This window comes from Diabrotica undecimpunctata, chromosome 8 (genome assembly GCF_040954645.1).
Source record: "Diabrotica undecimpunctata isolate CICGRU chromosome 8, icDiaUnde3, whole genome shotgun sequence".
In the NCBI taxonomy this organism is placed as follows: Eukaryota; Metazoa; Arthropoda; class Insecta; order Coleoptera; family Chrysomelidae; genus Diabrotica; species Diabrotica undecimpunctata.
Window position 1 is genome coordinate 114785679 of NC_092810.1, and position 27769 is coordinate 114813447.

Here is a 27769-nt window from a genome sequence, read left to right on the forward strand (position 1 = left end):
CCTGGCATTTGGTTTTCACCTCTGGCTGCGTTGAGTAGTTGAGTTACTGTGACCAAATGCCCATCTTGGTAGTTAGTATTCGCCTCTGGTTGCGTTGAGTAACTGAGTTACCGTTGCTAACTACCCATCTTCCTGTCTTTTGTTTCTTTTTCTTTTTTTGTTCTCCTGAAGAAGCTACATACAATTGTAGCGAAACGTCGAGATGAACCCACTTTTGGGTCACTCACAAATGACACGGTCCAAACCCGGAAGACGAATAAACTATAATTCTGACTCGTGGAAGCGACGATTTCATTTGAATCTAATGTTATTTTTAAATTACAAAAAATAGTAATACGTTATCTTTTTGGTCTAAGAAAAATAACACATTGCACAAGCTACTTCAAAATCACGGGATTTTAACTATTCCCTCCTTATATATTTTAAAAACTGTTTGCTTAGTTCCTAAATTTTGGAAAAGCTTTCAGAGTACAATTATATATATTAAATATGGATACTTGAATGGTGAGAATAAAACACCTCTTCATTGGTGCAACACACAATGACAACTACTTTATTGTTCCGTCAAGATAGCCAATTTGATTTAAATAGTGTTTGGGGGTCAGGATAGCCAACATTTCAATAGTAAACACCTACATGTTTTTTCAACAAGACCTATTCATGACTACTACACCAGAAATTTAATTAATACAGTGCGGTTTGTAGCCAACAGATTCTAGCAAGCTTTTCGTACAACTGATATGACTTTTGGCCCATTAAAAGCTTGAGCGCGAGCTGCTGGGGTGAATTCTGCTTTCTTCTTCTTCTCGTAGCATTACCACCCGGGGTGGGTTTTGGCTGACTTCACAACTTGCTTCCATCTTGAACGGGCGTCCATAATAGTTGGGTCAGTGGGTAGCCCCATTGTTCTTAGATCTGACCATATATTGTATCTCCATCGCATTCGTGGATGTCCTAAGGGCCTTCTTCCTGTGGGGGCTTCCTCCCATATTAACTTGGCAAGGCGGTTATTAGGAAGTCTATGGACATGACCAGCCTATCTTAGACGTTGGGATTTAATCTCTTGGACTATATCGCTCGCTCTATACATCTGCTTGACCTCATCATTTGTTCTCATTTGGTATTGGTTGCTATTAATGTCGTGATAAGGCCCAAAGATTCTTCTGAGGATTTTCCTCTCAAATTAAAAAACTAATGAAATCCAGTTTTTCCTTTTCCTTTAGGAAAAAAGTATAGTAATGTAGTAAGAAAAATAAAACTTAGTGACCTCGATAGGCGATTTCAAGAATCTAGGACTGCTTCTTAGGGCTCTATGAGCTATTAGGACCTTAATAATTTTAACTTAATGAACTTAAGTTTGAAAACCATCTTCAAAACTTGTCTTAAAAAATTAAAAATATATATTTAAAGTGATAGCCCAACTTGAATTCTATTTTAAAGATTTTTAACCCCTGTTATTTTTAAAATGATAAAAATTTTCATACTTAATTTTTACTTTTAGCCGCGCTGCCATCTACGAGAAACTCTCTTAACCCGCAAAGCAAAGTTAATTTACTGTCAAATTACAGATTACTCTAATAACCGAAGAGTATACAGTAGGGTGGGTCAAAAGTTGAACAACATCGGAAAGCAGAGGTCTCTCTTCTGACAAGTCTAACACCATTTTATATTTGTTTGATTTGCTATTTTGCTTTTTGCTTCTTGATAAAATCATAACTTAACCTAAAAGTTATATGGTTTGAAAGCATCGTTTTTTGTGTATTGTTTAAAGTTTTTAGTCGCTAGGTGCAGATCTCATATAAAACTCTAATTTGAAAATGGCAAACACAAACACAGACTTAACGGAAGAGGATGCGGCAGACCTACAGTTTCCTAAAGGTAAGATCCTTTCATTTTAATATACCGAGCTAGTTAGTGGAATTTTTCTATTCAAAATTTCAGACGATGACCTCTCAACATTTAGTAGCTGTAATATTTTTGACAGCAACGATTCAACCTATTGTACAAATTGTTTAAACGAAGTACAAAGTAAGTACATTCTGTGCGAGAAGTGTAAAGTGAATATCTGTCTAAGTTGTTTTTCAAACGGAGCCGAGTTTTCAAACCACAAAAATGATCACGATTATCGTGTGTTATCTACAGACTTTATTCTATTCGAAAATTCGGATTGGACGGCTGAAGAAGAGCTTAAACTTCTTGATGGGATTAGCAACTATGGTAATTGGTACCATTTGACACAAGAACTTCCAAATAGATCAGTGAACGAAATTATAGAGCATTATGATTATTATTATCTTCAAAGAAAGGGCTGTGAGGGTTTTCCAAAGGCAAACCTACCAGATTCTGCATTATTTCCAGAGTTAGTAGTTCCTTATAGATTCCAGCTTAATCATTCAGATGAACCTCCTAGATATTTATCTAACACTATTGGTAATAAGTCACTGGCAGGATATAATCCAGCTAGATCTGATTTTGAAATTGAGTATGATAAAAATGCGGAGGATATTCTTTCAAATTTAGAAATAATAGATGAGGATGATCCAATGTATGACCTTCTTACGAAATTACAATGTTCTTTGGTTGAAGCCTATAATCGCAGGTTAAGAAATAGGTACCGATGGCATAGTTTAATTAGAGATCATGGGCTTTTGTTGATCAGGAAAACTTACTCGTGGCTAAAAAGGTATGAATTTACCATCCACAAAAATGTTTATGAAAAAATGATCCGGTTTATGCAGCTCTGTGAACCTACATATTTTGAATCCCTGATGGAAGGGCTACACAGATGTGGAGAACTGAAAATTCAAATTGCAAGGTAATTATTTATTTTATTACTCACTTGTTAGTTATAGTCATATATTTTATTGCTCTTTCCATTTATGATATTTAATTCTGTTTAGTTACTTAAAGGGTTTTTGTTTTCTTTTGAAACCATTTTTTAATCTGTTTATTAAGTATATCTAGAGTTCTCTTTTTGATCATTCATAACATTGTCAAAAGTGCTACATGTGTTGTCTTAGTTTTATAAAGCAACAGTACCTGTATCAGTATATTATAGAAATATAAAATATTCCACCCATATAGCAGTCTCCTTAAAATATAAAATATTTTGTAGAACCTAATTAAGCAAACTATCTTACTTAATTAAAAACATGTTATAGAAGATATTTAGATTTTTATTAACATTAATGGATTTAGGTTTTGGCAGGCCTGATCTGTGAAAGATATAAGAAACCTTTTATTCGTCTATTAAGAACATCTACTTACTAATATAGGAATTTGTGGTATTTTCTTGTTTCATTTTGATCAAATCAACTGTATCTTATTTAACATTTGCTGTTCATATTTCCTCTGGATATGCTTTTCCTTTCTTCTTAAGTGCTTCAGGAATTTTTTCATGTGCCAAGTTTTTTCTAATTGTTGGATTTTCATACTCATTATCAAACCGCTGACTTCTTTTTTCTGCCCTGTTTTTACCCAGTATTTTAACTGATTTCTCCAATACAATATCTCGTATTTTTATCCATATCCATATCTGCTACATTTTCTGTTATTTTAACTTCTATTTGCTCCCTATACTATGTCCGGATCTTTTAGTTAGAGAATATTTATTTTTTCTTTCCTTTTTTGATTGAATATTCTGTCTTTAAACTGTGCCTTAACTAAATACTGATCATTATCAATGTTATCTCCTCTGGAAGACTTACATCTGGAACATTGTCTTGTATCAATGACTATTTGGTGAACTGTGTCATTGTCAGGAGATTTCCAAGTTCCCTTATGGATGTTTTCATGGGAGAATGGTGTCCCACCTTTAACATATTCTTAATCATAGACAAGTTTATGAGTCTCGGTCTGTTGTCATTTGAGTCTGCAACTAGGCTCTCTTTACTGATGGAGGTGAAAATATATTCTCTCCTACTATTATTTTAACATTATTTTTAGGCACTTATAGTACACCAAGTCCAATGCCTCATAGAACATGTCTTTTTCATTATTTTCCTCTTCTTGAGTTAGTGCATGGATATTTATAATGCTAAAATGAGCAATACTCTTTTTACTTCTGTAAAAAAAGAATCTCGTTCTGATATAGATAGAATTTTACTTTACCCAAATTCGATTTTTTACTTTAAAATAAGCAAATAATCACTAAAATGTCTGTTATACACAGGTTTCTGTGTTAAATAGGATCTGGGTTAGTTGTCACTTTCTGTAGTATTTGAAACTATGCATCTAAATTTGCTACCAAGAATTTTGTTTTTTGAGGAGTTAGTTTAGCTTTCTTATCTAGTACATACTAATTTCTAGTAGTAAAAATTTGTTACTCTTTTACATTGAAGTAGATTTTAATATTTTTTTGTGATCTATTATACTAATCCATCTTTTGCAATACCTACATCATCATTATATTCTATATAAATCTTGTTTTTAGTATGTACAATAAATTTACAGATTTTTAATATTAGTGATGGATTTGACTGTTACTTGATGGAAATTCATTTTTTATAACAATAAAACACTGAAAAGGTTTGTTTTCAAAACTTCCACAAAATTTTTATAATTATTTTATCACTACAGCTGTTTTGACACAGTGCCTTTCTCAAGTCTCATTGTTAAAAGAATTATTGAAAGCTGATACTGAACTGAACTGATAGCAGTTGCTATCAACAAGTCCTCATAGACACTTTTTCTCAGGACCAGCAACCTCCTGTAGAGTCTTACGTTGCCATATTATCAATTCCAATTGTAACTTTAACATCATAACATATAAGATCCAATAATGTAACCTAAATTCAAATTAATAACATTTAACGGGTTTTTACTCAAATATTTAGTGGCTCAAAACATGTACACCTAGACACACTGACGATGGAATATGGATTCCGAAAACGTTTTGTGATATATCCCGATTGGTTATTTTAATTTTATACCTCTTATAAAGGATTTTTAAATAAATTTTTTCTTATTTGTTTTACTACATATGGAGTGGGATTTAAAAAAAAATTTGTGTATTTGGGAGAGTGTTAGGTAGCCTTTAATGAATTGTAAGACAGACTTTTATATTCAACCGTTATTTTGAGTTGTGCCACTACTGCACATCAACATTTTGTCTTTCAAGACTAATTAAGGCAAAGACAAAACTGGCATTTTTTTTGTTCTTCCTATCAACTGAAATAAAGGTTCAATAAAGAATACTACAAATTACTTGAATGAGGAAATGTGTTTATTAATAACTATAAGAACGAAATAAAAAAGTATATAATGATACTTAGTAATAAAAAAAGTTATGATTAACAATGCTTTAAATGTCGCTAAAAATCAGCGTTGAATTGGTGGAACACTGTTTTCTTCACAAAGGGTAGTAAGGTATTCTTTTCTTCTTTTCAGTTATTTACAGGCTGCCAGTGTAAGCCTTTTCTTGTTCTATAATATTCATGCTTTTTAAATCTTTTTTTGTTTTTTTTTCTTGGTGGTATCAATTGATCTGTACTCCTCTTGCACAAATGAAGTTTTAAAATAGTAGTGAGTACCAGAGCTTTTTTTTACAGGAATTTTACAAATATCATTGAAATGAAAAGTATTTCCTTGGACATCTTCATTGAAAATTGTCGCTGTTTTAGTACTTAACTTTTTCTGGTCAAAAAAATTATTAAGGCATAATTCATGTCCTTTGAAAGGTTGTAGTCAACGAGCAGTTCGGATCAGCATAAGGTAATGAGCCGACAGATAAATAAGCTCTCCTTTTAAAGCTTTAGTGATATTTCTTTCTATTATAGAGTGGGAGCTGTCACCCTCATTTTGTGTGTGACCGACAACTAAATGGCGAGGAGTTATAGAAGAAATTTTGAAATGAGTTACAGCGTACTGATACATTGCAATTAGGTACTTGTTTTTTCCTTGGCCACCACAATTGGCTGAGTAAAATCTGAATTTCAAATCGTCAGAATCGGTTTTTATAGATGTTTGTTCCAAATACATCAGCAGGCACGAACCAATTTCTATGGCACCTTCCTTCTTCGTGTAAAACATAGGCTGCACATTTCTCAGTGCCTTTTTCTGAAGTTTACACAGAGAAATGATAGGTTGACAGCTTACATTTATAATAGAAAGCGGAAAGTCTCCTTTTGGTGTCGGTAGAGCAGCTTGTAAATCAAACAAACAACTTTTTGTCAGTTAGTTACATTCTCTTTGTCAAGTATTTTTAGCTCCAGTCTTATGATGGTTATTATAAGCATCTTCTAGGGCTATTTTTTTTACTGCCCGAATTTTTGTATTTTTCACAATACTGACATTGATCTTTTTGAAAGAAAAGAATGTATAGTTAAATTCATAATTAAAAAGTTTATGATATAAACCAATTTTTTTAAATTCATCATTGTCTCTTTGACAATCAGCTTTATAATCATTGTACAAATCTGTCAATGTTTTACCTTATTCAATATATTTTTTGAGGTACTAGTTCAACAATAGTGGCTCTCCATTGTCGGAATTGAAGAAAGGTGTTTACGAACCCTGTTCATAGTTTCGTTACAAAATGTTTTATGCAAGATTTACCTCTTTGATCGTTTGATCGTTGCTATAAAGCCACTTTCCGTCTTTCCAATACCAGTTCGAATACATCTATTAGTAATTCGAATGGTGAATATAAAAAATCTTTTGCACACTTTTTTTTCTGATCACGGTTTTCCAATTAAAATGCATGATTATAACCACAGCTTGATGTGTAACCTTTATCTGCATATCGATATGTTGGTTTAATTATAGACATGGATCTCAGAATATAATTTCGTTGTTCATTTATATTTCCCATTGATCAATATTTTTCTGATCTGGGATCAGAATTCTTCCTTGTAACGTGAATTTTTCATCATATTTCAGTTTACATGGATTGCAAGATGGACCTAAACTGCGAGCCTGTACAAGATTACCATTAATATTGGAGTATTTTTGGTCTGAATTTCTAAGAAACTTTCTGACATATGTCAGAACATTGGATTTCTTTTCCATTGGTCCGAACAAGCCTTTCTTTTCCTACTATTAGGTTTATTAATCGTTACGTCTTCTATCACCTAAAATGCCCTAATATAGACGATCCTCTCTTTGCGAATCGGTTGATATAAACTAAAATGGGTTTATTTTTTGTTTAAACCGGTAGATGTAAACAAAAAATCGTTTAAAGTTTTCTACTAAATCGATTATTTGGAATTATACATTAAAATAATATTGATATTATTATATTGATACGTTACTCCTGCTCGAGATATGATTAATTCACTTCTTTCCGAGAACCCTTTGGATCTGACAGTTTTAAAACAATAAATTTATTCCTTTCATTTAATGTGACACAACTCTAAAACTGTCATTGATACAGTTTGAAAAATATCTAAAATTGTCTGCTATAGTGGCACAATTCAAAAGTACCGGTATTGCATAGAAACTTGATATCGACACGGTTCGACTTCCGCTGCACAATTAAAAAGGGCCAGTACTTACTGCAAGAAATAATTTATCTCAACCGACAACATGTCATAATGACACTAGTGACGTCTAGTGGACATTTTTGCTATTATTATTGTGCCAGTTTTGCAGGTCATAAATAAACGCTTTTTCAGGCCCTCTGATGATGTTAATTCAATTTTATTAATTTTTGAGTTAAGCCACTAATGCATACAGCCGACGATATGTTTATCAAATGGTGGTGCAGCTCTTGACCTGTCTCAAAATGTCTTTGCTTGTAGAGTTCCAGTTATCTCCATTCCCTCATTTCCAATATCTTTCAACTTCTCCTTTATATCATACAGATATCTGAGCTTCTTCTTCTTAATTTTCCATTACTGAAGGTTGGCTATAACTACAGCAAATTACTCTCTATCTGAGCTTAGGTTGTCTCTTTCTTCTCCTTCTGACCGGTTCGTTTGGCATAGCGATTTTAGTAGGATCACTTCTATCCATCACCATTATGTGGCACATAATAGTTTTAAGAATGTCTGCATTAAATATCAGAAACTTTGTAGGTTTCAAATTTATGTCGCCTTCTCCATAAACCAATTATGTGAATTTAATCTTCAATATATTTTTTTCAATGATTCATCTGTTAACATCCATAAGTGAGCACTGGACGTTTTATCCTTTTAAAAGTTTTTGTTTTGTTGCTCTTGACATAACTTGTATTTATTTCGATGTATTTTTGTTACAAAGACAGACACCATTTCCAAGAATTGCCAAGAAATTACTATTTCAGAAGTACTATAACGTTAACTAAAAGAAATAAAGACTGCTCTACAAATAGCTTTGAAACACATTTCTATTAAATGTTGTCGCTTTTAAAACACTATACAGTTTTTAATTTTTTATCTTGAATAAGCATCAAGCCGATACTCACGATTGTTTTACTGGCTTACAGGCCATGGCCTGAAATGATTTCTATCTGACGTTTCGTCCCTACTGCCAGTAGTGGGTCTATAATACCTCTTGACAGTTGTTCTTAGCCTATATATTTTTATGAAAGATATTACATCTCCCTCTTATATTATTTATTTATGGGACTCAAAGCTATATCATCTCTAACACCAAATATTATTCTTAGTATCTTCTATTTGATTGATGTTTCAGACCCTTATGTCAGCATTGGTACAATAAATCTTCGTCTTGTTAGTTTGGTTTATTGGCTTTACTTTTTCTTTCCTTAATTATGAACTTCGGGTCATGAGGAAACCTTCTTCTTCTTCTTCATCGTCTTCTTCTTCTTCTTCTTTTTATACAGACATGACTCTGTCTGTTTTTCAATGTGTGTCCAGTAAGTTGTCGTTCCATCGTTTTCGTGGTCTTCCGACTGATCGTCTTCCTACTGGGGAATCGTCTCTTGTCTTTACTACTCGATTTGTTGTCATTCAGCTTATATGATCGTTCCATTCTACTCTTCTATTTATTACCCAGTTCTTGATGTTCTCCACCTTGCATTTACGTCGTATATCTGTACTTCTAGCTCTGTCCCATAGTGTCTTACCATCAATTTTTCTAAGTGTGTTCATCTCTGCTGTTTCGAACATTCTTTTTGTCCTCTCTGTGTCAGGTCTTGTTTCTGCCGCGTATGTCATTATTGGTCTGATGACTGTTTTATAAATTCTGCCTTTCGTTTCTTTCCCGATATTTTTCCTACAGAAACCTAGATTAATTAATTAATTTACTATATCATTACTTTTGTTTTCTCTTCTCATTATGAAGCTCACATTTCCAGCCACAGTTCAGAATGAGGCAAACATATCGTTAAGATTTTAGTCGGAGAGGGAGGCCAGGTCCAGATTACCAGGATTTGCTTTTATTTAGTATAAATATTCCTATTATTGTATAAGTCAGTATCTCTTAATCTTCCACAGTGCTCTATCGATAGGAATACATGCCAAAGCTTCTTCCTGTCATAAGTGTACACATGTGTTAAATACTTGTGAAAAATTATCTGAGTCATTTTTACAAGTCTTATAGAGTAGAAGATATTAAGTTTAATCTTAGACATCTCAGCACTCTGTGATAAGCCGATATAAAATCTACAGACTTATATAGTAGTAATATTGGATTCATTGGTCTTTTGTTGCTTTCAATGCTTTGGGTAGCAATGGAAAACCAAGGAATAAGCAAAAAAATATACAAGCAGTACAACAGCTCTACAAAAATATGACGGCAAACATTAAAACTGGAAATAGATTAACTAGAGAAATTCCTATTAGTAAGGGCCTAAAGCAAGGCTGCTGCATAGCACCTACACTCTTCAAAATATATCTAAATGAGGCACTTTTAGTGTGGAGAAGAAAGTGCTGCAATATGGGCATCCCAATCCGAGATGATAGATTGTACACGATACACTTCGCTGACGACCAGGCCATTCTAGCTGAAGACGAGAGTGATGTAGGCTACATGCTTAGAAAACTGGAAGATGAGTATACCAAATGGGGCCTCACAATTAATATACAAAAAACTGAGTACTTAGTTGTAGGAGAAAAACCAGAAAGCCTACAAATCGAAATGGGAACTATAAAACCAAAAGACAATTTTAAATACTTGGGAGTCCAAATAACATCAAAAGCAGGAAGTAGCGAAGAAATACACTCCAGGATTGGCCAAGCAAGAGCAGCCACCAGACAGCTACACGGACTATTATGGAATAAAAAAATAACAAAAGAAGAATTTATAAAACAATAATAGAAAGTATTGGGCTGTACGGCGTCGAACTCTGGGAAATAAACCAAAGAAACCAATAAAAAATTAAGGCCATGGAAATGAACTACTGGAGACGATGTTTCCAGCTCACTAGACTTGATAGGATGAGAAACGAAGATATTCGGAGAGAAATGGAAATCGATCTAGACATAATAGACACAATCGAAGCCAAAAGACTTAACTGGTATGGACACCTTCAGAGAATGCCTGAAAATAGATGGCCAAAAAAAAAATAGAAGAATGGACTCCACCAACTAGAAGAAAACGAGGTAGACCAAGACGATCCTGGAGAGACGATGTCGACGATGCAATGACCGCCAGAGATCTAACAACTGAGGATTGCTTCGACAGAAAACGCTTGAAATTAGGATGCGAGAAGCGGCGCCAGCTGTAGAAGACTCGCTTGTTATATATATTGGTGTTTTGTAATATTTGATGTATCAGAAAGACATAGCCTATTGCAGATTTATCGCCTTTGATAATAATTGCAGAAGTCGCAGACGAAAAGTGAGGTAGAAATCACAATATGTTGGTAAATTAGTACAGTTCTATTATAAGAGGCACTTTGTTAATTATTTTTTATAATTGTGTTAGTACAGCTGTATCTACTACATGAAACTATATTTTAAATTTTACTGAATTTAAAGTTAATAAAATAATCTTTAATACATTAGCAACCTAATTTTACCCATTCTAAATAATTCCAGCTTTCTTTCTGAATTCTCGTAGTTCTTCTTCTGTAGGTTTCAGGAATTTGTCCTTCCATACTGGTAATATTATATGATATGTTAAAGTACATATTAGTAGCACAGCTACAGGAAGTCTGTTTCTAAATTTGTGCAATAATTTGGTTTTTGTAGGTAATGCCATATTTTTATCCCAATTGTCAACCTGAAGTTTGTCGTAAAATATTTTTGTTTTAGTCTATAACATTCAGAATTCTTCTTTTTAATTTTATAAGTTGTATGTCTTTGTAAACTCAAAATGTGCGTTCTCTCATATTACTTTTTTTCATTTTCAACGTCTTCTATGTAACAGTTTAAAATTTTTAATTTTCGTGCGCTGTCAAACATTTCATTTATTACAATACATGTTATCATTTATTAACTACAAAAAAATTAGAGCTTATGCACAAGAAAAATGAGCAGCGACCTCGTATCCATTCTTTGAGTATCTGATGGTCTAAACATTAGTTCTAGAAAATCTAATCATTTTTTAAAAACACATGTCAAATTTTAGGAAGATGCAGCCATTAGTATGTTTTTGATAGATGCATAAAATTGACGTTTTTGGAAAAGTTGCGGATAAGAAGATGGCGATATGCTCATGGAAGAGCTTGTAGTAAAGGTCCGTACTTAAGAGCTCAACTGTCAAAAGTATAGAGTAATCTCCTTGCTGTATTGTGGGTATAAAATATTTACCAGTATACTTAACCATAGACTACAACCCCTCACAGAGAAGATCAGCGGAGAATATCAGGCAGGATTTAGGCAAGCAAGATCAACCATCGACCAACTATTTACGGTTAAGCAGGTCTTAAACAAATCCTGGGAACATGACATAGATATCTATAATATTTTCGTCGACTTTCAACAGGCATATGCCTCAATAAATAGGTCACACTTATACAGAATATTAAGTGAATTTGAAATATCGTCTAAATTAGTTAGTTTTATCCGAATGCCGATGTCGGATACAGTGGCTCAGGTACAGAAAACATGAGATCACGGACCCATTTCAAATAATACAATGATTAAAACAGGGTGATGGGCTGGCACCAACATTGTTTAATATAGCAATATACCTAGTAAGAAAAACATCAGAAGGTAGAAACAACATACTTATCAATAAATCAGTATAACTGGCAGCATATGTAGATAACATAGATATCATGAGCAGAACTAAAGCAACAGGTGAGAATACGTATACGGAACTTAAACCACATGCTAAACAAATAGGTCAGTCAATAAAAACATAATGCTGTGACCATTTCTCAGCTGTGTTTCGACCTGTTGAACCGCAATCTGTTGGATTTTTGGCGTCCATTGGTAACCATTGATGAAACCTAGATCCACTACTACACATCATAGAACAGAATGAACGCCCGCCATTGGAATAAAGCCGGAGAATACTAGTCGTTTTTAAGTTTAGCAGCAACAAATTGACACTACTCGTATCATGCCATTATAACGTATGGACTGAACTGCTAACTGATATACGGACGGTATCTAATTCGTCACAACTTTCCCTTACTCGGTCGGTAGGAAGGCAGGTACCCCAAAGATGATATGTCAAATTCGTCAAAATAATTAATAATAGATTATTTCCTAATGAAACAAAATATTCTAGGAATGTAATACTGTAAATGTGCCTTATAAATACAAATATAGTATTCTAAAGTTTCTAATTTGTAGGTAGTAAATTCTTAGAAGTAATAGTGACGGTTCATCGGTATTGTAGGTCTTCCAATGGCGTACGAAAAATGTCATAAGAAGTTACGACAAAGCTACTTGTATTAAATAAATATGTACCTATTTATAATTATGTTAATTTTAATATGATTATTATTGACATTTGGGTTATTATATATATATTAATAGAATATACATGGTGTTCGGTAACGAATGGCCATAACTTAATCTTAGATTCCTGAGATTAAAATAGGCCGATTTAAACTAACTTACTTTAGTTCGAAAGTTGATAATAACTAAAATAAAGGGTGTCAAAGTTAAACTTTTATTTTTGAATATTTCGTGACAGGCATGGCATAACAAGACGAAATTTCGTAAGCTGGAGTTTCTTGGAACGAGAAATCTAAATTTGGCTTTAAAAATGAAGGACGCCACATACGTCTTTCGTTTCGTTTAGAATCAAAACTTTTATTCTCTTAATATTTTTACTTAGAAAAGATATACTACATCGCCGTACAACCCAATACTTTCTATTGTTTTATAAATTCGAGTTAATTACGATAACAAATAATAATTTTAGGTTAGAAGGTAATAGTTATACCTCCCTAATAACGCGATAGTCGGTGAAAGTCAGCTACTCAGGGATTCAGTTGTTTTGCTATCGAAGTAAACAGTGGTGAGATGACGATGAGTAGAATACTATTTTGCTGACGTCAAGTTGCCTAGCAACCGTCGATTCTATTCGTCGTTGCTATGTAACGTGACGTCAGCAAAATAGTATTCTAATTATCGTGGCCCCAACGCAGGAGATGACTCACATATCGATTAGATTATCTAAGCAATGAACACGTATTTTAGTGTTGTGAGTAATACGGAAAGTGAAAGCAGTAAAAGTAAACGACGTCCAAATTTTTCGATGGAAGAAAAAACTATTATATTCAATGTGTTTTGTGGACTCCGTGAAAGGAATAAAAGTATGTTGGTCAACGATGTAGTTACCCTGTGTAGTGATTTGACTAAAGTGTCGACGAGAAGTGTATACAGAAATATAAACAATTTTAAACAAATTGGATGATGGACCTGTTGAAACCATTGAACCAGAGGTAGAAAACGCATCCAGCTTGAAGATCATACCAAATATGCTATTCGGAGGAAATTTCATGCTTTCTTTTTTCGGAACGAAATCCCAACCTTAAAGAAAGTTGAAGTTAAAATAAATTCCGATAATTCAATACCCAAAATATCACGACGTGTTTTATTGCGAACATTAGAACAAATGAACATTAAATATATGAAAAGAAGCAGGAATAGTGTTCTTTTAGAAAAAGATGAAATTGTTTTGTGGCGGAGAAATTACTTACAAAAAGTCCGAGAGTATCGTGAAGGACGAAAAGTATACTATTTAGATGAATCTTGGCTAAATCAAGGTCATACTGTCTCAAAGCTGTGGCAAGATTTAGAAATTAAAAGTCGTCGACAACCCTTCATTGAAGAGCTTTCATTAGTTTAAAAACACCAGTGGGTAAAGGACGGAGGCTGATAATAACACATATAGGCAGCGATTCGAGTTTTTTGGACAACGGCTTGTTACTATTCGAATCCAAGAAAACCAACGATTACCATAAGGAAATGGACGCTCAAAGATTCGAAGGTTGGTTTTCAAATATTCTACCAAACCTTGAAGCAAATTCTGTCGTTGTTATGGACAATGCGTCATACCACAGTCGACTGTTGGAGCCATCACCAACGACTGCCTGGCGAAAAGGTGAAATAGTCAACTGGCTCTCTCAAAAAAATATACCATTCGATGACAACATGTTGAAAGTACATTAAATCTCGCGAGGATACATATAGCCGTTTTCAAGAAATATGAAGTCGATGAAATTGCTCGTGCAAACAACATAATTGTACATCGCCTCCCTCCGTATCATTGTGAGAAGAACCCTATTGAGCTTATATGGGCTCAAATAAAAAACCAAGTGGCAAGAGAAAACTTGAGTTTTAAAATGGAGGAGGTGAAGTGCTTCTTAGCTACTGCCATACAAAATGTCACACCTGAGTCTTGGAAAAATTGTATAAGACACACTATAAAAGAAGAAGATAGAATGTGGGACTTAGACACAAGAGTGGATATTTCGGTTGAACCATTAATTATCAATGTAAATAATAGTGATCGCGATAGCTCTTCATCAGCCGACGAGTCGTCTTCATACGATGATTAATATTTTGACTTCCTGTGGAGGTTGAACCATTTTATCAAGATTACTTTCGTATGTAAGTAAGTTTATTTTGTTAACCTAGTTTTCAAACTAAAATACGTTTTGCACCAATATATTTTGCTCTTAAAAAAATTAATACTTCTTATATATATTAGGTATATTCGATTCGATTTATTTTATTTAATTATAATATATATGTGCGTGTGTTCACTATAAGTTGTTCACTATGTTCATATGTTCACTAAAAGTAAAAGTTCACTTTTGGATTTTCCTAATTGGATTTTCCTAATTATGTAAATTAGTATATTCAAAATATAAGGAATTCCAATGAAAAGAAACCTTTCATTGAAATAACAGCAGGGTAAATCTCTCTACCTGCCTTTTCGATAATTAATTTTTGTAACAAACAAGAAATGTCATTAAAAAAAGTTATAGTTTGTCATTAAATGTCATAGAAAGTTTCTTTGTCTGGTATGTTTTGTACAAAATTATGGAATTTGAAAGTAGTTTTTTGAGAAGTGTTTTTTTGTGATAAGAACGTATTCACTTCATAAGTTAAATATAAGTCTCATCATATTATATTAAGATTAATTTTTAAAATTCACTGCAACAGTGTGAACGATACGCTACTGAATGCTAAGCTAGGAAATCAATGAGCAATTTATCTCTCTCTATATTATACCAACGTTGATCTACTATTCCTTTCTACCGGTCCTAGAATACGATGTTGTCATGTATGACTTTTACAAAGAATATTATCGTACTTTAGATGTTTTCTATATATAAGTAATGTATATAAATATAATATTATACATAAATATTGATGTTATTAAATACATTTTATTAGATACCTTAACAAATACAAAACGATCATGATCATAATATGATAATTTTGCTGCATGTCAATGATTAAATTATAAATTGCTAGAATATCTATCATCACAAACTGGCAACGATTTTGTCGCTTTATCGCATTCACAGTTCTGAGAATTTACTGCCTATATTTTTGAAACTTTATTATAGGTACTACTATTAAAACAGAGAAGTGGCTTCGTGAAAACATTAAGGGGGGAAATAAAATACAGGTTACAATTACATTATTTGCCTAAGATACAACAACATTCGTGCTTTGTATTTTCTTATTATTATTATTAGTGTAAGAGTGTTTAATTTCATAGGGTCTTATACTAGCGTATATGTAACTAAACAAATTAATGCATAACTCATAATTTTTAAAAAAATCTTATTTGGTTTCAACTACATCCGTACGGCAATGGTTTATGGCCTTGACGGTAACCTTTAACCTCTATTTGCATTTGTACTGAGCTGCCAGTCGCAAACAAATATATTTAAGCGAAATCTTTGTGTATTTTTATATCTTAGCATTGGTTTTTTCTTTCTAACAAATTTTTTATCGTTTATTTTGTAGGTTAATAAATTTGAAAAGACTGGGCATTTGTACATTAGCTGACGGTAGATTATATTTCAAACTCAATAAGATCCGCGAAGCCAACAAAAAGTCTCTAAAACTTTTCAAACAACTTCCGGCTCTCAATTGGAAGCAGACCAAAGACGCAAATTTCACGACTTTGGCCAAATTCAATCGCCGTCGAAGTGTCGCCCCAATTGAAATTGTCGGCATGCCTGGCTATGCGCAGCTATCTACTCAAGAAGCTGAACTCTGCAGTACTGTAAGACTGGTTCCAATTGCTTACTTCCAGCTGAGGGAGACTTTGGTGGCTGAGAATAAAAAAAATGGTTCTGTTTCCTTACAAACTGCTAGAAGACTGTTGAAAATTGATGTAAATAAGACTAGAAAATTGTATGATTATTTGATACAGACGGGATATATTTTAAAACCACCTCCAGTATAATATATGTGTAATATTCAAACAAAAGTATTTGATTTATGTTTAAGTTTAATGTTTCTTTTTATTAATAATTTTAATAACAATAAATAAGTTTTATATAATTCGATTTATTAATAAATCTCTATCTTAATTACAGTATTTCTCTTACTAGATTTCATGCACGTCTAAGAAGAACACAAGTTGTACTGGTTTGGGGTAGGCTTCTGATATTCTTAGAGTATGACACAGGGATCTGAGTGCGCCTCACTTTTCTTTTTGTTGTTTGTCAATTATATCACTGGATGCCTCTATGATTCCAAGTATTTAATATCCGCAGATGATGTTAAATTGTATAAAGTAATTTCACGCCAGGCTCATGCGATTAATCTTCAAATCAATGTTAATACCGTGAGGAAATAAAGTATTATGATACGCGCGCACTTGACCAAGCCGGGCGGCGACAAAACACAGCTACAACCCTGAATTAAATGCTGTAGGAAGAGGAACAAGACATGTTGTATCCATACTTGAATGAGTTACGAAAATATCAAAAACAATTAAGGGTAACCAAGGGAATGGTGGCCTGTAAGGTAATAGAAGCCACACAGCTTCTAATAAATGTCACAGTGTATAATTTATTTAACGAAATCAACCAGTGGCGCTATCTACTAATGGGTAGTTTAACTAGTTAAGGAAGAACCAGCGATTTCTAAAATTAAGGCGTCCGATAAGAAATTTTAATTGTATCTTTTCGCGGATGAAATTTAATTTTTGGTTTTCATTAAACGCATTACAGTGTTTCTTTAGTAGTCAATAGACTTTAGAAAAAAATAATCGTAAGTAGCGTTTTGTGTAATATTAAATTTTTTTTAAAATTGAGGTAAACATCTACATTTTGGGGTTATGTTGGGCTACCATAGCCCCTTGATTGATGGAAACATAATTTTTAAATCTAAAAATAAAAAATCATTATTTCAAACATGATAAATGATGTCCTCATTGAAGTAATGGTTTGGGAAGTACCCTTCAAAAAGGATTAAAGTAAAACAGCGATAATGGACCTTCTTTAGGCCCCAAACCGGTGTTTTCAGAAGTAAAAGAAAAATATCTAGCAGGCATGTTTTACATCTCTCAAACCTTTTCTATGGAATTTCAAGGCAAGAAATTAAAAAATCACCTACCTTACCTTTTTAATAAAGATACAAAAACTGCAGGCGATGATTGGATGGGGTTTTATGAAAAGAAATCCTTCAATCGCTCTCAGTAAGCCGGAACCAACATCCATAAACCAAATAACAGCGTTGTGTAAAGAAGAATCCCCATATTTTTTATAATCTAGAAGAAGTGCAAGCAAAGTACAATTTTATTGCCTATAAAATTGTCCACACTAATGATACAGGGATTTCTACTGTCCAGACACGAGGAAAGATTTTAGCTAAGAAGAAGTGAAGCAATTGTGATTTGATACCAGTTGAGAAAGGGGCAGAAATATTACAGTGGTGTGTGCTTTCAGCGCAACCGAAGTTTGTGTTTTACTCATTTTTTTGCGAGGAAAATAATGAATGTACAACTCCAAAGAGGGGGTCCACTTAGAGCTATTTACGCTTGTTCGGATAAAGGATAGTTCACATAAGAACTGTTCGTACAGTATTTAGAACATTTCCAAAAATTTGTGAAAACAAGCATGGAACATCCTGTTCTAACTATAATTAGAAGATCCATTCAACTCACTATACGCTGCAAGCTGATCAATTTTGTAAACAAAAAAAAATTGGGAATTACACTGTCTAGTTATGGACAAAGAAGTGAGAGATCAAGTACAAAAAGCAAATAGACTGACAGGATCTCTTAATAACACTGCATGGCGAAACAGACACATTAACACTGAGATGAAGTCAAGAATTTATAAACCCAGTGTAAGACCAATAATGACATATGCCTCAGAAACAAGACCGGACACAGCCACAACGCAAAGGCTATTGGAAACGGCAGAGATGAGAGTACTGAGAAAAATTACAGGACATACGATGAGAGATCGAAAGAGAAGTGAAGACTTTAGAAGAAAATGTAACGTGCATTGTATAAATGAATGGACACAAGATAGAAAAAAAGAATGGAATAACCACATAAGCAGAATGGAGGAGACCCGTGTCGTCAAAATAGCAAGAGATAAGTCACCAATCGGCAGAAGTAGTACAGTACCGCGCAAAAGATGGAGTGACAACCTTCCATAGAGGTATTAATCCGTCAATGAACAAGCAGAATTGCTTATAAAGAGGAAGAAGAAGAAAAAAATTTAAACATATGATTCAACACTGTTATTAATTGGATGACACTAATGACTTAAAATTTGACAATCGTTACGAATCGAATCTTTTATTGACAGATATTCTTTTAATTTTTTACTTCTCATTTAATGTCTGTATTTTGTTAATTTTCATGCAGTTTTTAATTTAAAACTGTTTAGAATAAATATATGACAAGAAACGAATTGATGGGGACTAGTGAATCGATGTGAACAACCATTATTTCGTGGTGCTAGTTCCGTGACGCTCGCCTAAACATTTTACTATAGAGAAAAAAGTGATACAACTCCAGTATAGAAGCTTCGCCTTAAAAACTATTTCGGAAGCATAGCTTTGTTATCGCTGGCTACGGACAGAGCAGTGGGTCGCGCAGAGGTATGATAAAATAAAAACGACTGTTACGGCAGATCGCGCGACTACACACTACGTGGAGTAGTAAACGTAGTTCCGTGCATTTTTCTTAATAAATTAAATCAAATTAAAAACCACCGTTCCGTGCGTAGACGATATGCTTCACCTCCTCGGTTACTCCCGGAGTGTCACATCCGGTTTTTTTTACCATTCAGTCATACCAAATTTGTCTTTGTAAAGATTTAAATATAAAATATATTAAATAAATAACCTATTTTTCTTCTTTTTCTAAAAAAAAAACTGATTGGTTTAGTATAACAAAACTGGAATGAGAACAAATCGATTACTCTGAACGCCTTTTTTATTTTCTGAATTACTATTATAATATACAGAATAAAACCACTACCTCATAAAATTTAAATATATCTGTACGTCTGAAAAAAATCAGTTACCAAACTAGTGGTGTCAGGGATTTATTAGAATATTTTTATACGGGTTTCTGACATATTAGCTTTGGCGCTTGGTCTAATGATTAATAACACGGTATAGTTTAAATCTTTTTTACAAAACTGGTTTGATATGTCACTCGGTATATCAAACCAGTTTTTGAGTTTATAAGGTAGAACAACGCACAACGTAGACTCCAACTGAGTTCAGGTTAGTAGATGTAAACCTAAAAAAAATTAGTAATATTTATGTGTTTTTAAATATTTATTGAGAGGTCGTCGGTATAAATTATAAGATGGAAATTGTTAAATATGTATTCCAATTTTTAGAATTTGAAAATGCAGAAACTTTACTAATATCGGAGGTTCACATGTTATTAGAACATAGAAAGGATCAAAATGAATCTGCGGAGGATGAGCAGGAATTTTCGGATGTATTTATGAAAACGTTAACGTATACAGATCGATTTAGGAAGTTTAAAAACAAGGAAACCATATCAGCTGTAAGAAAGTAAGTATATTTAACAATTAAACAAACTAGTTACGTCATCGCGACCGTTAGAAATGTGAAACCTAATAGTAGGAGAGCTACTGAACCCTCCGAGTAACGTTTTGTCTTTTAGGCTAGAAATTCTTATAATGATAGGTCATAGCATGCTAAGTACGGTAACCATCACCTGGCACGCATCAGCCCTGCACATCATCAACCTCTGTAGTTATGAAAGTCTAGAAAAAATTTAAAAAAACTTGTTCCCGTAAGCTTGAAATTTTCATATGATTTAGTTCATTCACTTTGAAGTTAAAAGAAAAAGATTGAAAGGCGTTTTCAAGGAGCACAAGTACCTGACCGGTGAACCGAAAGGTGTGTCGTATATGCGTTACGGTTAAACTTCGAAAATGGTTAATCTCAACATTAACAGGTGTATTAATGTTAATATACGAAATTGAGATATATTGACACTAACAGGTTAATGCCGAGTGTTAACTATTCTCCTTGGGTTTTTTAAGCCCTTCTATCTATTATTATTGCCGAATATAGGCCTCTCGTAATTCTCGCCATTCATCTCTGTTTTTTGTAAGACGTTTCCACATTGGTCCTACAGTTCTTTTAATATCGTCGCTCCAGCGCATTTGCGGTCTTCCTCGTGGTCTTTTGGCTTCATATGGCCGCCAATTCCCGATTTCTTTATTCCATCGGCCATTCTCGTTATGTCCAGCCCATTTCCGTTTCAGTTTAGCTGCCTGTTTGACAGCATTTTTTACTTGAGTTTTTCTGATCTTCTCAATGTTTATTTTAGTAAATGTCCAGGTTTGAGCTCCACTTTGGTAAGTACAGGTAGGACACAGGATTAAACACTTTGGTTCGCAGAGGTTTTAGGTATATTTTTATTTTTAAGTACGTATAAGAGTCTTCCGAATGCTGCCCATCCCATTTTTACATGCCTGCTTATTTCGGTAGTCTGATTTTCTTTGCTTACCTTGACATTTTGACGCAGATATGTATATTCATATACGTGTTCTATCTCTGTCCCTTGGATGTTTCTCATAGGTTTGTCATCTTTGTTTGACATTGGTTTAGTTTTGCTGAAATTCATTTTCAGTCCTTTTTAGGGATTCTGCGTGGAGCTCTTCAATCATCGTATTCAGTGCATTCCACGTGTCGGCTATTAGTACTACATCATCTGCGTATCTAAGATGGTTCAAGTATCTTCCGCTAATAGGGATTCTCTTATTTTCCTAGCCTATTGACTTAAATATATCTTCTAGGGCAGCTGAAAATAATTTTGGAGATATTGGGTCTCCTTGACTTACGCCTCGGTTGATTTTTACTCGTCTTGTTTCGATTCCATTACCCAACGTCACTATCATTTCAGCTTGTTCGTAGATATGTATTAATATTCTGTACCTGGAGTCGATCCGGTTGTTGACTAATGCTTGTTCTATTGCCCACAGTTCTACGCTATCACCAGCTTTTTCAAAAGCTTTTGATAGCGTAGTAGATAGATCTTCTTGGTTAATGTTGAATAATTTGTTAGAAAATAATACAACGTTGTCAATTGTATAAAAATACCTGCTATTTTAAACTGGCAACAATTTGGAAAAATTCTACCATAACCATACACACAAAACTAAAGCTGGTAAGGGCACTCATTTTTCCCATAGCCACATATGCATCCGAAACGTGGACCTTAAAGAAAGCTGATAAAAATGAACTAGACGCTTTTGAAATATGGGTATACCGCCGCATGTTAAGAATATCCTGGATTGATCATCGCACTAACGTATCGATATTAGAACAACTTAAAGTGAAAGATAGATTGCTTAAACAAATACAACAGAGATATTTGCAGTATTTTAGACACATTGCTAGAAGAACAGGTACAATGGAAAAACTGATAGTCGAGGGTAGAGTTAAAGGAAAGAGACCTAGGGGAAGATCTCCGAGCCGTTGGGTAGATCAAACAAAAATATTGATTAACCAAGGTTTACATGAAGCCGAACGACTAGCCCAGGACAGGTAAGGATGGAGGGAAATCGTGAAAAAACTGTAAAGGCCTGATGGTGTCACCACATCCCAAAAGGGATTAGGACTGAGGAGAAGGTTTTCCTTCAAGTCGTCAATCGATTCATGCTTATCGACGTGGACTAGCACCTTCACATATCCCCACATAAAATAGTCTAGCAGTGGTTACCAAACGTTTCCTTAGCCCAGTCTGGTTATACAAAAATCATCGATTTCACGGCAAAATGTTTCGCAGATATCTGAAGCTTTTAAGACATAGGTGGGGGTTACTAGATGACGAATAGATAAAAAGATACTCCTATTTTTACCTTGCGTTTTTTTTTAAACGATAATTTATGGTCAGAATTTGATTTTTTATCTATAAGTTTTTTCCCTTAGAATTTAAATAAACAATATTTATACCATTTTTTTATATCAAGAATATCTTTACTTTCCCGTTTTTTCAATTAAAATTGATAAATAATTTACGGAGATATTTGCAAAAAGCAGTTTTTTGCACTAATTTATAAATTTAATTAATTTTTTTATTAACAAAACTGTATTATTTTTATTAACTATGTATTAAATGTTATTAATACATTTCAACATTGAGGAATTACCGTCCTTTAAATTTGTGCGAAATTTCCCCCCGATCGGTCAAATAGTTTAAAAGTTATTCAATTTGTTTATCCCTGGGACTAATTATTTAAACCATTGAACTTGCCCTATGAATGATGCTAGACACATTTAACAAATTTCATAGGATTCTTTAAGACCTATACTATCTCAGAAGTTAAATGAATATTAGGTTTTCATCGAAATTATTTACAAAATAAACGTTTGAAAAAGGGGTATGTTTTTTACTTATAAACAATTGCAATAACTTCCATATTTTTTAAGCTATTTAGGGTGAATTTCAAATGGACTCAATTTTTCCGAGTTTTCCCATATTTTCCGGCCAGTGAAAGCTATGTAGTTATTCATATTTCTACGAGCTACCCCAGAATAAAAAAAGAGGCTTGTAGCTGCAAAGGAAGCCAAGATAATGTAAATTTTTCCTACGTGTTGCAATTTGAAGTTCCGATGCCGAAAGAAAAACGGAGCTGAAACAGATATCCTCTCGACTTTCCTATGTCGATCTTTCGAAAGTACCGTCGTTTCGAAAAATTAGATAAATTTTATAGCTATAAGTTTCAGTATAAAGTTTAGATTTTCATTCAAAATTTGTGCAAATTTTACTTCTTAATGTTTATAAACAATGGAGATAGAAGATAGAAGGTTTTTTATTTTTTTAATGTGAGCTTTTTTACCAGCTATCCAATGGTTGTACGTATAAGTCTGTAGCTTGAAAAATTTAGAAGTTATTACAATTGTTTATAAGTAAAAAACATACCCCTTTTTCAAACGTTTATTTTGTAAATAATTTCGATGAAAACTCAATATGCATTTAACTTCTGAGATAGTCTAAGTCTTAAAGAATCCTATGAAATTTGCTGAATGTGTCTAGCATTATGCATAGGGCAAGCTCAATAGTTTAAATAATTAGCCTCAGGAATAAACAAATTAAATAACTTATAAAATATTTGACTGATCGGAGGGAAATTACGCACAAATCTAAAAGATGGTAATTCCTTGATGTTTAAATGTATTAATACCATTTTATTTTGTTAATAAAAAAATTAATAAAGTTTATAAATTAGTGCAAAAAAACTGCTTTTTTGCAAATATCTCTGTAAATTATTTATCAATTTTATTAAAAAAACGGGAAAATAAAGATATTCTTGACATAAAAAAATGACATAAATATTGTTTATTTAAAATATAAGGGAAAAAATTTATAGACAAAAAATCAAATTGTGACCATAAATTATTGCTTAAAAAAAAAGCAAGGTAAAACTAGGAGTATTTTTTCATCTATTCATCATCTAGTATCCCCCACCTATGTCTTAAAAGCTTCAGATATCTGCGAAACATTTTTCCACCTTTTTTTTTAACCAGACTGGGCTACCTGCAATAAATCAATTGTGGCACGAGCTGTGTGACATGTTGCGCCGTCTTATTCAAACGACAGCTTCTGCACATCATGGTTGTTCAATTGGGGAATGAAAAAGGCAGTAATCATGGCTCTATAGCGGTCATCATTAACTGTAACGTTCTGGACAGAATCGTTTTTGAAGAAGTACGGTTCAATGATTCCACCACACCATAAAGTACACCAAACAGTCAGCTTTTCTGAATGTAATGGTTTCTCAACATACATTTGAGGATTATCTTAACTCCAAATAAGGCAGTTTTGTTTGTTAACGTAACCATTCAACCAAAAGTTACCTTCCTCGCTAAACAAAATTTGCTTATGAAAATTGGAATCAACGGCAATCTCGTTTTAGTTTTGAAAGCCTTATATCAATTTAATCTCATTTTAGACCCACTCACCGAATCTACGAATCTACGCCTTGTTAGGTGATGATGTACCTTCAATTCTTGCATGAGTTGATTTTGTAAGCACGCAAAGCAAGATCTTTCCGCAAAATCTTCCATAAAGTTGATGGACACGTATCCAACCGCTGTGCACGATGGCAGATAGACTGATTCGGGTATTCCTGTATGCTTCGCTCTACAGCAGCAACAACTTCTGTACGCACTACACGGCGTGTCTGTGGATGCATATTATCATTTAGAGTAAACGTGGTGCAAAAACGTTTCAATGGTTAATCGAATTACTTACTTTGCTGGACTATTATGTTGACAATAAAATGGACGTAGTGCGCGATACGTATTTCAAACAGAACCACAATTTTCAAAATAAATTTGTACAATTTGGAAGCATTGTTCAGGCGTCAAGTCTATTCATGCTGAAATGCCAATCCGAACTAAACATAAATCTCTTGACAGCTGTCAAAATCGCCAACAGTTAAAAAGTATTACCAACTTACATTTCTATATCTCTAAAAAAATCACACTTTAGTACACATTCAAAATCAATTATCACAACAGTAAAAGAAAAAAAATTCCAATTCTAATACAAATTAAATTACATTAAATATTAATGAAGGTACAAATTTACAGAAACTTTCAGTTTTATTTTTACGTAATGCTTAGAATTTTTATTATAAATCATTTAATTCTCCGGTATTGTGTTGTGAAAGTCTAAACTGTAAGTAACAACCAAGACATTTCATTTTTTATTTTGTAACAAACTTCAAACAAGATTAGGAGAGTATTCGGAAGTTATGAAAACTTCATAAGCTAACTTTCGAGAGGAGTTTCTATAAAAGAAGTATCTGGAAGAAAGGTTAAAGTATAAAATGAGCTCCCGATTTTTCAGTGATGGAATATCTTTGAAAGGCTGTTTTATACTTAACAGAAAGATTGCAGATAATGTCCTTTCATTTTTTTATATTGTTTTAGTTAAATTAAGTTTGGTTAATCAACATCATCAGCTTAGTATACTAAAACTTTATACAAGGCGCCTACAAAGACTTATTCAAAGAGGGTGTATTTTAATAGAAGACAAAGGTATTCCTCAAAAAGTTTCTACTAGACAATATGTTAGCGACTGTAGTTTTTAAATTAAATATTCTACGTATTCCACCATACTGTTGCTAGGATCAAGTACTGGTCCTAACTACATACAGTGGGTGATCAAATTATTAGAGCCACCTAGTAAAAGTAATTTTTTTACTAAAAGTGTATATAATTGAGCTGAATGATGTATTAATTCCTTTGTTTCCATTTGATTATCTTGTATAAAACTATGGAAGTACAATAAATAGTCTGGCAATAGTGTCACCCCATCGGGCGTGGCAATATGTAACTCAGATGCCATTGTTTGTCAGTGCTCTCCAGCCTAGCTTGCAACTCTTGTGCATATTATGTTGTATTCTTGGTGTTTAGAGTTATAATAAATAATTTCTATTGCGCTCTAGTGATATTCTGACAGCCGTATACTATTTTTTGTGAATTTGACGAACATTGCATGTTCGGTACACCAGTAATACCAGAACATCATGGGAAAAGCCAAAGACATCTCACCACGGAAAATAACGGAAATAAAAACAATATTATTGAACACTTATCATTTTAACAGAAAAATAGCATCAATTTCTAAAGTTTCAAGGGCAACTGTGGACCGTATAAAGAAAAAATCTTTGGATTTGACGCAAACAAAGTTGTGGTCGAAAATAAATTACAACACCACGAGATGATAGAAAAAATAGAGATATTGTCTTCGCCAATAGAAAACAACGTCGAAGGATTTTAACGAAATTAATGCAGGAGTCGATTAACGAATTTCTCATTAGAAAGTGGAAATTTGAGTAGCCTATAAATGTAACTGTTGAAAGCAGCCATTTTATGTTGGGTTGAATGTTGAGATTTTTCGTACATAACATGATCTGTTTGAGTAGGTTTTCTGTAAATATTGTACTCTAGAGAATCTTTTTTACGAGACGTAGTAATATCCAAGAAGTTTAACTTATTGTCAGATTCTGGTTCCAGTGTAAAAGAGATGTTAGGATGGAGGTTATTAAGATCGTCCAGAATCTGTAAAGCATCATGTTTGGTTCTCTGTATGAGAGCTGAACTCTTTATTTGTGGGACATGGATTAGAGCGCTTGTTGCAACTTTGCGGCAGAACGACAGACCATACATATAATATAGTATATGAGTGACGACTTTGTTACAGGTATTCCTGAAGCAGTTATATTAATAGTTATAATAATAGATTCCTAATTATAAACTACCAGATAAATAATAAAATACATATTATTTTCTCAACAAATACAATAAATAATGTTTTTATTATCACAAATTAATCTGTGAAGAAAAGTACTAGTCTAGAAGCTTGGTAAATAGATTCCTCTGGGTCCCAGACCTTTTGTTCAGAACACTACTGAAGTTGAGGTTAATAGATCAATTGTCACCAAAGATACGGATAACTCAAGATATAGATGAGGCATAGTATTGAAATTTCACTTAGATGTTCGGCAAAGGCCAAGCCCGATACTCTGTTGTATCGGTTTCTTATTGGTTATACAATATAATACATTTAAAATTATTTTATTTTACAAAAGATATGCTATACTAATTAAAAATTGTATATTTTCAGTTTACTAATGCAGACCAAAAAACTTCATAAATTCGAGTTGGCTGCTATCGCAAACTTATGTCCGGAAACCACCGAGGAGGCGAAATCTCTAATTCCTTCCCTTGAAGGACGATTTGAAGACGAGGAACTTCAGGCAATCCTGGATGATATTCAAACTAAAAGAAGTATACAGTATTAGAGAAAAAAGTTGATAATCATATTTAATTCCAGGTTTCTTCTATTATATTTTGGAACAATTTAATTTATATTTAAAAATGCTGTAACAACTTTTTTACGATGTAATGGTAAAATATTTTGTTTTAAAAAATTATTTTCATTGTTTTTTTAATTTTGAGTAAATATATCATATAAAACAACAAAA

At 33.2% G+C, this 27769-nt stretch overlaps 1 protein-coding gene across 2 annotated transcripts; it reads left to right on the forward strand.

Annotated features, from left to right (window-relative positions):
• Positions 1 to 1586: 1586 nt before the first annotated feature.
• LOC140447885 (DNA-directed RNA polymerase II subunit Rpb4-like) lies at positions 1587 to 27769 on the forward strand. Of its 2 annotated transcripts, none has more exons than XM_072540797.1 (3): positions 1587 to 1878; positions 1942 to 2815; positions 16275 to 16842. In XM_072540797.1, the coding sequence occupies exons 1-3, from the start codon at positions 1818 to 1820 to the stop codon at positions 16717 to 16719; spliced, it is 1380 nt and encodes a 459-aa protein (XP_072396898.1). In that variant the 5' UTR covers positions 1587 to 1817; the 3' UTR covers positions 16720 to 16842. The 2 variants fall into 2 exon arrangements, with proteins under 2 accessions (XP_072396898.1, XP_072396899.1); XM_072540798.1 differs by lacking the exons at positions 1942 to 2815; positions 16275 to 16842 and adding exons at positions 20129 to 20309; positions 27409 to 27769 and having other exon boundaries at positions 1643 to 1878.

Excerpts from the sequence above, each read along its gene's own strand:
- LOC140447885 (XM_072540797.1), top strand. The coding sequence starts at position 1,818 with ATGGCAAACACAAACACAGACTTAACGGAAGAGGATGCGGCAGACCTA. Across the intron at positions 1,879-1,941 it reads AGACCTACAGTTTCCTAAAG|ACGATGACCTCTCAACATTT; the intron begins GTAAGATCCTTT and ends TCAAAATTTCAG. Across the intron at positions 2,816-16,274 it reads CTGAAAATTCAAATTGCAAG|GTTAATAAATTTGAAAAGAC; the intron begins GTAATTATTTAT and ends TTTATTTTGTAG.